The sequence below is a fragment of the Phaenicophaeus curvirostris genome, chromosome 15 (genome assembly GCF_032191515.1).
Source record: "Phaenicophaeus curvirostris isolate KB17595 chromosome 15, BPBGC_Pcur_1.0, whole genome shotgun sequence".
NCBI lineage: Eukaryota > Metazoa > Chordata > Aves > Cuculiformes > Cuculidae > Phaenicophaeus > Phaenicophaeus curvirostris.
In genome coordinates, this window is record NC_091406.1 from 19,960,413 (window position 1) to 19,972,801 (window position 12,389).

The following is a 12,389-nucleotide window of genomic DNA, read 5'->3' on the forward strand; positions in this document are numbered from 1 at the left end:
CGGAGCCTCGGCCGGAGGAGGGCAGGGCGGGGGCGGAGCGGCCGCGTGGAACCTTCCAGAGCGCCGGGCAGCGCGGAGCGGCGATGGAGGCGGAGGTGGGAGCCGGGGGGGAGCGGGGACTGGGCAGGGCATCCCCCTCCCCGAGGGACCGGGCAGAGCATCCCCTCCTGGGGTAGCGGGCCGGGCAGCGCCCCGTGTCTTCCCGGCTCTTCTGGTGTTTTCCCAGCGCCATCCCGGTGTTTTCCCGGCTCCCGGGGCTCGCTCGGTGGCCTCAGCCCCGGTCCCGTCCCCCGGGGAGCTGCGCCGGTGGCCCCGGGGCCCGCGGAGGTCCTGGAGGTGCCTCGGGAGGCGGTTCTGCTGCCAGGAGCCGGGTCCTGCCTCTCCAACACCCCCGGGGCCGAGAGGGGCCCGGGGCTGGGACCAGCCTTGGAGCTGCAGGACCGTGGCAGGAGACTTTGTGGGGCATCCTGCACCCTCTGAGCAGAGATTTCCACTCTGTGGGCCCCCACCTGCATCCAGAGCTGTTTTCTGGCCTTCAGGGATAGGTGCAGCCCCTTGGAGACGCGCAGGTCCCACCACCTGGAGACGCACAAGGTGGAGTGGCAGCCAGCCTGCATTTTACTCTGAGCTGGGGTTAATCCCACTCACCATATGCTAGAGGCCCTGATGAGGCTTCACAGCGCTTAATGAGCCAAACCCTGATGATGTCGGCACATGGTGGTGTCTCCAGACCCCCCTCTGGAGATGTCCAGGTGTCCTCAGCAGCCTGAGGAGGTGCCGGTGGGAGAGAGCTGGCTGTGTTCTCCAGAGTGACAGCACGAGAGGCAGTGGCCTCAAGCTGTGCCAGGGAAAGCTTAGGTTGGACAGCATGAACAATTTCTTCACTGATTGATTGGTGAAGCCCTGGCAGAGGCTTCCCAGAGCAGTGGTGGAGTCTCCATGCCTGCAGGGGTTCAAAAAGTGTGCAGGTGTGGCACTTCAGGACATGGTTTAGTAGACGCGGTGCTGTGGTGTTGGTGGTTGGACTTGATCTTTGATGTCTTTTCCAGCCTGAGTGAGTCTTTGATTCCATTTTGGGCCCTGGCCTGCCTGGGATCTCATGATGGGAGCAGTTAACCTTGTCTCAGCGCTCCAGCCTCCTCCTGCAGCACCAGCCGGCGGCTCCCGGTGTCTCGGCTGTAACGACTGATGTCCCTGTGCTCTGCCAGCACTGCTGGACTTGGTCACGTGGAGCAGGCTTGGGTGGCAGGCAGGGTGGTCCTTGGGATGTGCAGTGTTGAGGGGCTCCTTAGGTTTTCTGAGGGCAGAAGGGTTTGGCGTTGGCTTCTCCAGCCCCTCTGGTTGCTACATGGGGTTGGGATGCTCCCAGTTGAGAGGTTGGAGACTCAGCCCAGACGAGCACCAACACCATCTCCCTCCCCAGACGTGGTCCAGCTCCATCAACCAGGCCAACAAGACAGCCCTGGTGGCCTGGGCGAAAGAAACGGGCGTTGAGCTGGTGCAGATCAACGGGCAGAGGCGATATGGGGGCCCCCCTCCAGGTACGTGGGACTCGCTGGGGGCACGGAGGGTGCCTGGGGGCGATGGGGGCGTCACCCGCGTTCTCCGTGTGGCTGTGTCCCTGCAGGCTGGGTGGGGGCCCCGCCGCCAGCGGGCACCGAGGTGTTCATCGGGAAGCTGCCGCAGGACGTGTACGAGAACGTGCTGATCCCGCTCTTCCAGCGCGTGGGGAAGCTCTACGAGTTCCGCCTGATGATGACCTTCAGCGGGCTCAACCGTGGCTTCGCCTACGCCAAGTACAGCAACCGGCGCAGTGCCAAGGAGGCCATCGCCGTCTTCAACAACTTCCAGGTGCGGGAGGGCTGCGCCATCGTCGTCTGCAAGAGCACGGAGAAGTGCGAGCTGAGCGTGGACGGCCTGGCCGAGTCGCTGAGCCAGCAGGAGCTGGAGGCCGTGCTGCAGCGGGTGACAAGCGACGTCCTCAGCGTCACCCTGCACGCCAGCCCCTGCCAGAGACGGGCCCAGCTCGCCGTGCTCAAGTACGGCTCCCACCAGGCTGCGGCCATGGCCAAGAAGGCCCTGATGGAAGGTGAGTGGGAGGCCAGGGTGCTGGGGATGCTGCTTGGGGTCCCGGTGTCTCCAGGGACTGATCCCACCTCCAGACATGGCTGTGAGGTGACCTCAGCCTTGAGATTCTCTTGTGCTCACTGTGTGTCGTGTGGAAGAGCGACTTTTTGTAGAATTAGGGAACGGTTTGGGTTGGAAAGGACCTTAAAGCCCGTCCAGTCCCACCCCTGCCCTGGGCAGGGACACCTCCCACTGGATCAGGTTGCTCCAAGCCCCATCCAACCTGGCCTTGAACACCTCCAGGGATGGGGCAGCCACCACTGCTCTGGGCAACCTGGGCCGGGGCCTCCCCACCCTCACAGCAAAACATTTCTCCCTAGGATCTCATCTCAATCTCCCCTTTTTCAGCTCAAAACCATTCCCCTCATCCTATCCCTGCCCTCCCTGATCCAGAGCCCCTCCCCAGCTTTCCTGGAGCCCCTTTCAGTGCTGGAAGTTGCTCTAAGTTCTCCCCAGAGCCTTCTCTTCTCCAGGCTGAGCAACCCCAACTCTCTCAGCCTGTCCTTGTACGGGAGGTGCTCCAGCCCTGGGATTATCTCCATGGCCGCCTCTGGATTTTCTCCAAGAGCTTCAGATTAATTTCCCCACAGGGCTGACCCCCAGCAGCCCTCGTGCAGACTCAGAGGTGGTGGAGCATTTCAAGCAGCTCCTGCTTGAGGAAAATACCTGTTCCTGCTGAGGGCAGGAGCATCATCAGGACCATCCAGAGCTCTAACCAAGTCATTAAGTCCTTGTACTGGAGGTGCCGCATCCCTCTGTGCCCCATTCCTTGATTGCATTGCCCTGCGATTGGACCCATTTCTCAAACATCCAACTGGACTCTCCAAAGTCCTGATCAGTACTCATTTCTGCCCCAGGTGAGAGGCGTTTGGCTTCCTTGGTCCCTAAAGGCAAGGGGATTCCATGAAATCCCCTGAGCTTTGCTGCCCTGAGCCCACCTTGGTAGCAGAAGATGGAGAATCATATAATCATGGAATGGTTTGTGTTGGAAGGGAGCTTAAAGCCCCTCCAGTTCCACCTCTGCCATGGCAGGGACACCTCCCACTGGAAGCAGCTGCTCCGTGGGATCGTGGAGGCAGGAGAAAGGATCCTGTACAGTGTGGGTCAGTGTTAGACCCCCCGTGGGGGTCGCTGCACCGGGTGCTGGGGGTGAGATGGGTGATCCTGGGGGATGGGATGGAGCGGGACGGGGTGGGATGGGATGATGATGCTGGAGAGCCGGGGTGTGGGCATCTCCTGCCAGCCGCATCTGGTGTCTCATAGGGAACACGAGGCTCAGGGGGATGCAGGTGAAGGTGGATTGGCTGAACCCCGATCTGAAGCACAAGCTGCAGTCGAGCAAGGAGAAGCTGCCACCCAGTGGGGCGCATGGGGGCAAAAGCCTGAGGGTCCCCAAGGTGGTGCCACCGTCGCCCGCGCCGCCGGCCGTGCTGGGCTGCCTGAACGCCCTGTGCCGGAGGCAGCGCCTGGGGCCCCCCCTGTTCCTCACCAGGTGTGTCCAGGCGGGCCCCAGGGGGTGGCTGCGGTTCTGGTGCGGGGTGGTGATCCCGGGCTGCCCCCTGCCCTTCACGGGCTTCACCTGGGTCCGGCAGGATGGGCCAGGCAGGAGCGCGCAGGAGGAGGCGAAGGCTGCCGTGGCGCTGCAGGTTCTTCAGATGCTGGGTGAGTCCTTGCACGGCGTCAGTGCCAACCCCCTGCCTTTCCCAAAGTCCTGGGGCGGCTCCTGGGAGCGTGGGGCTGTGGAGCTCAGAGCACGTCTGGGGACCCAGCCTGGCAGGCAGGGCTGAAACAGTCGTGGAATCATGGAATGGTTTGAATTGGAAGGGACCTTAAACCCCATCCAGTTCCACCCCCCAACATGGGATGGGCAGGGACACCTCCCACTGGATCAGGGGCTCCAAGCCCCATCCACCCTGGCCTTGAACCCCTCCAGGGATGGGGCAGCCACCCCTGCTCTGGGCAACCTGGGCCAGGGCCTCCCCACCCTCACAGGAAAGTATTTCTTCCCAAGATCTCATCTCAGTCTCCCCTCTTGCAGCTCAAAACCATTCCCTCTTGTCCTGTCCGTGCCCTCCCTGATCCAGAGCCCCTCCCCAGCTTTCCAGGAGCCCCTTTCAGCCCTGGAAGCTGCTCTGAGGTCTCCCCCAGGGCCTTCTCCTCTCCAAGCTGAACAACCCCAACTCTCTCAGCCTGTCCTTGTATGGTAGGTGCTCCAGCCCTGGGATCATGTCCATAGCCTCCTCTGGACTCGCTCCAACGCATCCCTGTCCCATCCTGTGGGATTGGGTGGGGACAAGGTCAGCCTTGTTGAGGACTTTGGGCTATAGTTCGTTAGCACGGTGGTGTTGGGCTGATGATTGTGCTGGATGAGCTTAGAGGGCTTTTCCACCCTCACCGATGCTGTGATTCCATGAGAAGCAGGGGGAGGCTGGGCAGTGGTGGCCGCCCTTGCGGGACCCTCATGGTTCACCCTCCCCATGAGTCAACCGACTCTCTCTGCCTCCCCTCGCCCGGGAAGTGCTCCAGCCCTTGGATCATCCTTGCTGCCCTCCCGCCTGGTGGCTCTGGGTGGGATTCCCGGTTGGAAGCAGAGGATGCAAAGGGAGTGGGGCTGGGTTCCTGATCCTTTCCTTCTCCCCGCAGGAGCCCAGCTGAGCACTGAGCCCCCACCTGCCTGAACCTGAGCCACCGGCCCTGGTGCCACGGCAGCAACGTGCCAGCCCGATGGGGACCTGCTGCTGTTCCGGTTTTGCTTTGAGTTGGTTGGGGTTTGTTCTGAGAGCCGGCGCTGGAGGATGGGGCTGCGGCCCCGTTCCCCGGTCGGCGTTTGGGGATGGTTCTGTTCTGGGATGTTGGGTTACGTGCCCGGTTTGGGTTGTTTTGCACTGGTTTGGGTTGTGCTGCTGTGGTGGAGAGACCCGTGCAGGTCCTGGGAGGAAGAGCAGCTGCTTGAGGAGGTGGAGGGGACCTTGGAGCTGGCCTGGCCTCACCAGGGGCCCACGTGTGGCATCAGCTGGCGTGCTGGCCCCGGAGGGACAGACTCAGCGGGGATGGGCTGCACACTGGGACCACCCTGGGGTGTCCTGGGGGTTGGTAGAGCGGCTGCTTAATGAAGGGGGTGGCTGCAGGGCTGTTCGTGCCACAGGGAAGCAGCCGTGGGGTTACTGGCTGTCCATGAATGATTCCTTGGGACCGGGAGGTCTGGCTGCACACTGTCTTCTTGGTATTAAAGTAGCCTGAAAAGCAGCAGCTCTGTCACTTCGTCATGTGCTCTCCCCTCCTCGCTCCCTGCCTGTCCAGCACCATCTCAGCACCAGGAAACCTCTCCAGGGGCAGGAGAAGGGATGGGACTTTGATCCATCCTTTTGCCTCCAGGCTCTGGAGCCACAGCCTGTCTGAAAGCAGCAGAGCTCTGGGTCCCCCGCTTCTCCCCAGCATCTCTGAGTGCCTTTTGGAGTGCCCCAGGGTCCTCGTCCAGCATGGAAGGCCGTGAGGCTGGTCAGGCTAATGGTCCCACCAGGGTACACGATGTCCCAGCCTGGATGCTGCTGGGGAGACCCTCCTGCTCCCCAAGACAGAGCACCAGGGACAGCCCGAGTGCAGCACCGTGGCCCCAGAGGGGACACCAAAGGGAACAGAGGGTGCTGGACCCACCAGTGCTGCCCTTGAAGTGTTTGCTGATGTGGTGGGTGCCAGTGGCACGGGCTGCTTCCTCCACGGTCACCTCCCCCAGGGTGCTGCGGATCCTCCACGCCAGGAACATAATGCCAGCCTGGGCAAGGGTGGTGTGTGGGATTCTCAATCTCAGCTCCTGCGCCAGCTTGGAGAGCACCAAGGAGCACGCATTGCGATCTGGGCACCCTGCGCACATAGGCGATGCTGAAGGTTTTAACAGTTGCCTGACCCGCAGGTATCTTGTCACGGAGGAGGACAGAGTCGGGGCTCTTTGGGTTGGAGGTGCAGCACAAGGTGGCATGAGGATTCTGCAGGCACATGTGCCCTTGTGCTCCATCTTCCACCCTCTGCCACCCCCTAACCCATGGTTCCCTGCCTCCTGCTAGCTCCGGGGCAGCCTGGACTTGGCCTTGAGGAGCTCCTGGATGCTTTTGGCCGCTTGCACCAGCACCACGATCTTCTCCAAGTCAGTCAAACAACGTGGCCCTTGTGGGTGAAGAAGGTTGATGCCACCCAGGGAAGGGGAGGGGGCTGGGTCTGGCCCCTGGGTGCTGGTGGTGACCCCCTTGCTGCACCCAGAGCCTGGAGATGCCCCACAGCTGGGCACATCTGGCTCCCCAGCCCAGTGTCCAGGGCCACATGCCCTGGTGCAGGTGCCCCGACGTCCACAGGCAGCCCCACAGCAGGGGAAGGTGTGGGTGATCCCCATCCCAGTTTCTGCCCAGCAAGAACCAGTGTACACCGATGGCTGAGCCCAGGGACACCTCCTGCTGCTCAGGGCTGTGGGGGAACCCGGCTCCCTCCTAACAGCAGCCACTGGCCAGGATGCCCGGGCACAGGGTGCTGCCCCCAGGGCCACCGATGTCCCCAGCAGGCTGCAGGCTGAGGTGACCCACACCAGCGTCACAAGGTGCTCAGAACTGAAAGGCACTGCGTTTATCTTTAATTGAGCAGATGTCTGAATTAATTGAACAAAGGCTAATTGAGGTGTCTGCTGGGAGAAGGGCGCAGGCACCACAGGGACCAGGAGGGCCTGGGGAAGGGGGACACCCATTTACCTGGGCCCGGCCCCCCCAAGCCCCACTGTCACCTCCAGCACTTCCCAACCCCAGCCCCCCCGAGGGACCCCAGCTGTCCCTCTCCCCTCTCTGGCCCCTCCAGGGCCCCCCTATCACAGAGCTTGCCCCCCGAGGGACCCTCACTCACCACCTCTTCCACCTCCCAGTCCCTCTCAGCCAAGTGCTCCCCACCAAGGACCACCCCCCACACCAGGTCTCCTGTCTCCCCTCCCCCCGAGACCCTCAGCCACCCCATCCCCAACCTCCCCTCCACTCCAGGGCCGCCCCGCCTGCCTCTGCTAACCCACAAACCCCATCCCCGCTGTCCAAGACCCCCTCAGCCCCCCCCACCATCGCTGTCGCCATCGCTGTCCTCGCCGCCGCTCCCCTCCGCCGCCTCCTCCTCATCATCGCGCAGCCCCGCAAAGAAGTCCTGCCCGCTGCCTGCCGCCTTCCCGCTCAGCGCCCGCAGCGGGCCGCCCTTCTTCTTCTTCTTGCGGTAGTCGTCCACCACCAGTCCCACCAACGCCGAGACATCCCAGAACTTCACCTTCTGGTCATGGGCGCAGCTGGCCAGGAGCCGCCCGCCCGGGGCCAGCGCCAGCCGCTCCACCGGCTCCCCCGGGTGCTGCCCCACGCAGCCCAGGACACGGTTGGGCAGCACGCTCACCGCCCTGCGGAGGGGAGACCGGGAGAGTCCTGAGAGCGCAGCCACCACAGCTCGCCCTTCCCGTGCTCCTCGGGGAATCGGGGAGGGTGGAAAAGCCCTCTAAGCTTGTCCGGTCCAACCATCAGCCCAGCGCCACCCTGCCCGCTAAACCACGGCCTGAAGTCCCCAACAAGGCTGACATCGTCCCCAGCCCGCCCAATCCTGCTGGGTGGGACAGGGAGCTGCGAGAGCAGGTCCAGAGGAGACAACGAGGTTGATGCAAGGGCTTGAGCACCTCCCACGTGAGAATGGGCTGACAGAGTTGGGGTTGTTCAGCCTGGAGAGGAGAAGGCTCCAGGGAGACCTTAGAAAAGCTTCCAGTGCTGGAACAGGCTCTGGCTCAGGGAGGGCAGGGATAGGACATGGGGATCGTTTTTTTGCTGAAAGAGGGAAGATTGAGACGAGATCTAGGAAGAAATGTGTTGCTGTGAGGGTGCGGAGGCCCTGGCCCAGGTTGCTCAGAGCAGGGGTGGCTGCCCCATCCCTGGAGGGGTTCAAGGCCAGGTTGGATGGGGCTTGGAGCCCCTGATCCAGTGGGAGGTGTCCCTGCCCATGGCAGGGGTGGAACTGCATGGGCTTTAAGGTCCGTTCCAACCCAAATCATCCCCTGATTCTGTGATCCCATCCCCCTGACCTGATGACTCCGTCCAGGGACCCCACGCAGACAATGCTGTCCGTGATGGGGACCATGCAGTCAACAGACTCGGCTCTCAGCGCAAAGCGGTCGCTGGCAGCCCCAAAGCCGTCCCAGTTGAAGAGGTAGATGGTGCCTTCACTGGAGCCACATGCCACTTTCCTCCCCCTCTAGGTGAGATGGAGGAGGACAGTCAGGAAGAAGTGGAACAAGAAACCTGGGGCACTACAGTATAAAAAAGATCTAAAGCTGCAGTGGAGAGTCCACAAGAGGGCATAGTGTTGGTGAAGGGTTTAGAGGAGAAGCTGCATGAGGAGCGGCTGAAGTCACTGGGTCGGCTCAGCCTGGAGGAGGCCAAGTGGAGACCTCATCGTAGTTACAGCCTCCTCACAAGGGGAGGAGGAGGAGCAGGTGCTGAGCTCTCCTCTGTGGTGGCTAATGACAGGACCCAAGGGAATGGCAGGAAGATGCCAGCAGAGAGTTAGGTTGGACATCAGGAGAAGATTCTTCCCCCAGAGGGTGGTGGAGCCCTGGAACAGCTCCCACGGAAGCAGTCAGCCCCAAGCCTGACAATATTCCAGAAGTGCTTGGCCAGTGCCCTCAGCCCCATGGTGTGAATGTTGGGGTGTCCTGTGCAAGGACAGCAGTTGGACACGATCCTTGTGGGTCCCTTCCAACTCAGGACATTCTCCGATTCCCAGGGCCCAGCACCAACCTTCAGCAGCGCGACAGAGGTCAGGTCCCCATTCTGCGGCTCCGAGACCAGCTCAAAGCGCCGCCTCTTCACGTTGAAGACACCCAGCGTGCCATCTCCGCTGCGGGAGACGGAAGGGGCGTGACGTGAGCACGGGACACAGTGTGGGATGCTCCCCTCAGCCCCGAGGGAAGGCACCGCGTGGGCACGGAGCCCCCAGTACCTGGTGGTCAGCAGGATCTTCCCATTTGCGTCCACAGCCATCGCGCTGATGTACTCCTCCTGCTGCCGAGCCTCCAGGACGGCATCCCCCTTCCGCAGATCCCACACCTTCACCATCCCATTGTCGTCACCGGTGGCAAAGAGGTGGTCATCGATGGGCAGCACGCAGTTGAGGGCCGAGCTGCGGAGACCCCAACGCCAGCGCCGTCACGGCTCACGCTGCGGGCGAGCGGTATCCAAGAGCTCTGGGGACGATGCCCCAGGCTCCGTGGCCTCGGCTGGCAGGGAAGGGGAGCAGAGCTGCCCACACAGACCCACCCGTGGGCCTTGGGGATGCGCGTTTCCAGCCGTCCCTCCTCCACCGTCAGGACGTGGACAGCCTTGTCCTTGGCCACAGTGAAAAGCCCTGTGGAGCCATGTCAGCACCTGCGACCCACGGCTCTGCAGCCGCCCCACGGCCACCCCACAGCCCCACAACTGCCCCACAGCTCTGCTGTCACCCTACAGCCCTGGTGCCGCCCCATGGCCACCCCACAGCCACCCTACAGCCCCACAGCCGCACTCACGCTGCCCGTCTGGGGCGAAGGCCACGTCCCGGCAGGACCGGAGATGATGTCCCGACGACCATAGCTGCCGGTTCTCCCCCTCGGTGCAGGAGTACGCGTACCTGGGAGCAGCAGGGGGTTCTGCGGAGGGACAGGCAGCCCCCCCACAAGCCCCCCAGCCCCCGTCCCACACGCCGCTCCCTGTCCTGCCAAGCCCTGGAACCCCCCGTGCCCGTATCCCCGGCCTCTTGGAGCCCCGGGGCTCCCCCAGAATCCCCTGGTTCCACCTAGCACCCCCTGTTCTGGAGCTCCCCGAGCTGTCCCGGCCTCCAGAACCCCCCGATTTCTCCGAGGCCCCCGGTCCCTGGACCCCCCGGTTCCACTGAGCTCCCCGTGCCCCACACTCCCCCCGTTCCTCGAGTGCCTTCCCCTCCTTCCCGGCTCCCCGAGCCTCCCGGAACCCTCCTGGTTCCACCGAGCACCCCTCGCTCTGGAGCCCCCCGAGCCCTCCAGACCCCCCGGTTTTTCCGAGCCCCCCCGGGGTCCCCGGACCCCCCGGTTCCACCGAGCACCCCCCCCATTCCAGGCTCCCCCAAGCTCCCCGGACGCCCCGGTTCCACCGAGCCCCTCCTCCCCCGCACTCCCCCCGTTCCTCGATACCCGCCCCCACTCCTTCCCGGCTCCCCGAGCCCCCCAGACCCCCCGGTTTCTCCGAGACCCCCCGGGTCCCCGGACCCCCCGGTTCCACCGATCCCAGGGTCCCGCCCCCCCGCTCACAGGTAGACGTCGCCGTCCACGTCGCCGGCCGCCAGCAGCGGGCGGGTGGGGTGCGGGGCGAGGGCGATGGCGGCCGCGGGCAGCGCCAGGTCCGCGGGGGTTTCCCGCACGCGCGGCTCCGGGGGCGCCGGCTCCGCCATGACGGGAACCGCGCCGAGACCCCGCCCCTCGGCTACCCGGCCCCGGCCCCCCCGATAGTGGGTCTGCTGGGGGGAGGGAGGGGCCGAAGGGATGGGAACGGGCTGGGCCGCTGGGCCGAGAGCTGCGGGAGGAGGATTAACGAGGCCAAATGGCGGGTTCTGCACGTGGGGCACAACAACCCTGAGCAGCTCCAGACTAGGAGAAGTCTGGCTGGAAACTGCCTGGAGGAGAGGGACCCGGGGGTGTTGGTTGACAGCGACTGAACAGGAGCCAGCAGAGGCCCAGGTGGCCAAGAAGGCCAATGGCATCTTGGCTTGGATCAGAAACGGCGTGGCCAGCAGGTCCAGGGAGGTTCTTCTCCCTCTGGACTCGGCCCTGGTGAGACCGCTCCTCGAATCCTGTGTTCAGTTCTGGGCCCCTCACCACAAGAAGGATGTTGAGGCTCTGGAGCGAGTCCAGAGAAGAGCAACGAAGCTGGTGAAGGGGCTGGAGAACAGGCCTGATGAGGAGCGTCTGAGAGAGCTGGGGGTGTTTAGCCTGGAGAAGAGGAGGCTGAGGGGTGACATCATTGCTCTCTCCAACTCCCTGAAAGGAGGTTGTGGAGAGGAGGGAGCTGGGCTCTTCTCCCAAGTGACAGGGGACAGGACAAGAGGGAATGGCCTCAAGCTCCACCAGGGGAGGGTCAGGCTGGACATTAGGAAAAAATATTTCATGGGAAGGGTGATTGGTCCCTGTCCGAGGCTGCCCAGGGAGACGGTTGAGTCACCTTCCCTGGAGGGGTTTAAGGCACGGGTGGACGAGGCGCGGAGGAACATGGTTTAGTGATTGATGGGAATGGTTGGACTCGATGGTCCTGCGGGTCCTTTCCAGCCCGCTGACTCTATGATATCTCCGCCCCCTCGGGACCGCGCCCCCCAGAGGTCATCACGGCGCTGCGTCTCGCGGCCTCATTTGCATAGCTCCGCCCCCCCCGCAGCGCACCCTCTTCTCCTTGACCACGCCCCCTCTCACGCGGACACGCCCCGTAACGCGTATGGCGCCGCCTCCATTATAATGCGCGGCGGGCGCTCATTTGCATGGCCCCGCCCCCGCCCCGTGTGCGACGCCGTGACGTCATAGTCCTAGCCCCGCCCCTTCATACTCAAGGCTCGTGCGGCGCTCCTAGCTCCCGTGAGCCGGCTATAGCCCAGCGGTTACTTCGGCGCTTTGCGACATTTCATGTCGTCCCCTTCTAGAACCGTTCTCGGTTCGATCCGCGGGCACCCCTGGCTCACTTTTGCCGGGACTCCTTCTCCCCTCAAATTTTTTTGGCCTGGACTCAGAATCGCAGAATCAGAATGGCTAGGCTGGAAAACACCCACGGGATCGTTGAGCCGCTCCCCCGCATTTTATAACTTCGCAAGGGGCAGCCCCTGCGGGGGGGAGCGCTGCCACCCTGCCCTGTCCCGCCTGGGGCTCGGAGTCCAGCTCCGGAGGCCTCAGCGCAGGAAGGACATGGAGCTGTTGGAGAGAGTCCAGAGGAGCCCACGGAGATGATCCGAGAGCTGGAGAACCTCCCGCGTTTGTAGGCTGGGAGAGTTGGGGTTGTTCAGCCTGGAGAGGAGAAGGCTGCAGGGAGACCTTAGAGCAGCTTCCAGTGTTGAAAGGGGCTCCAGGAAAGCTGGGGAGGGGCTCTGGATCAGGGAGGGCAGGGATAGGATGAAAAGGAATAGTTTTCAGCTGATAGAGGGGAGATTGAGATGAGATCCTGGGAAGAAATGTTTTGCTGTGAGGGTGAGGAGGCCCAGAGCAGGGGTGGCTGCCCCAT

At 63.4% G+C, this 12,389-nt stretch overlaps 3 protein-coding genes across 6 annotated transcripts in view; 1 reads left to right on the forward strand and 2 right to left on the reverse strand.

Annotated features, from left to right (window-relative positions):
- ZMAT2 (zinc finger matrin-type 2) overlaps positions 1–12,389 on the reverse strand; it is a 205,046-nt gene that overhangs the window by 33,432 nt on the left and 159,225 nt on the right. The window lies entirely within an intron of this gene.
- DND1 (DND microRNA-mediated repression inhibitor 1) lies at positions 53–5,359 on the forward strand. 4 transcript variants are annotated; one of them, XR_011338535.1, is made up of 5 exons: positions 877–1,541; positions 1,628–2,089; positions 3,391–3,789; positions 4,335–4,424; positions 4,771–5,359. XR_011338535.1 is itself a non-coding variant. In XM_069869671.1 (4 exons), the coding sequence occupies exons 1-4, from the start codon at positions 84–86 to the stop codon at positions 3,912–3,914; spliced, it is 1,116 nt and encodes a 371-aa protein (XP_069725772.1). In that variant the 5' UTR covers positions 53–83; the 3' UTR covers positions 3,915–3,940. The 4 variants fall into 4 exon arrangements, 3 of the variants coding, with proteins under 3 accessions (XP_069725772.1, XP_069725773.1, XP_069725771.1); XM_069869671.1 differs by lacking the exons at positions 4,335–4,424; positions 4,771–5,359 and adding an exon at positions 53–95 and having other exon boundaries at positions 1,424–1,541; positions 3,391–3,940; XM_069869672.1 differs by lacking the exon at positions 4,335–4,424.
- Positions 5,114–10,594, reverse strand: WDR55 (WD repeat domain 55). The gene is made up of 9 exons (XM_069869525.1): positions 10,442–10,594; positions 9,686–9,786; positions 9,438–9,525; positions 9,121–9,300; positions 8,919–9,018; positions 8,204–8,373; positions 7,212–7,534; positions 5,782–5,988; positions 5,114–5,148 (listed from the first exon to the last, which is right to left on the reverse strand). Exons 1-9 carry the CDS (start codon positions 10,579–10,581, stop codon positions 5,114–5,116), a joined length of 1,344 nt encoding a protein of 447 aa, XP_069725626.1. The 5' UTR covers positions 10,582–10,594.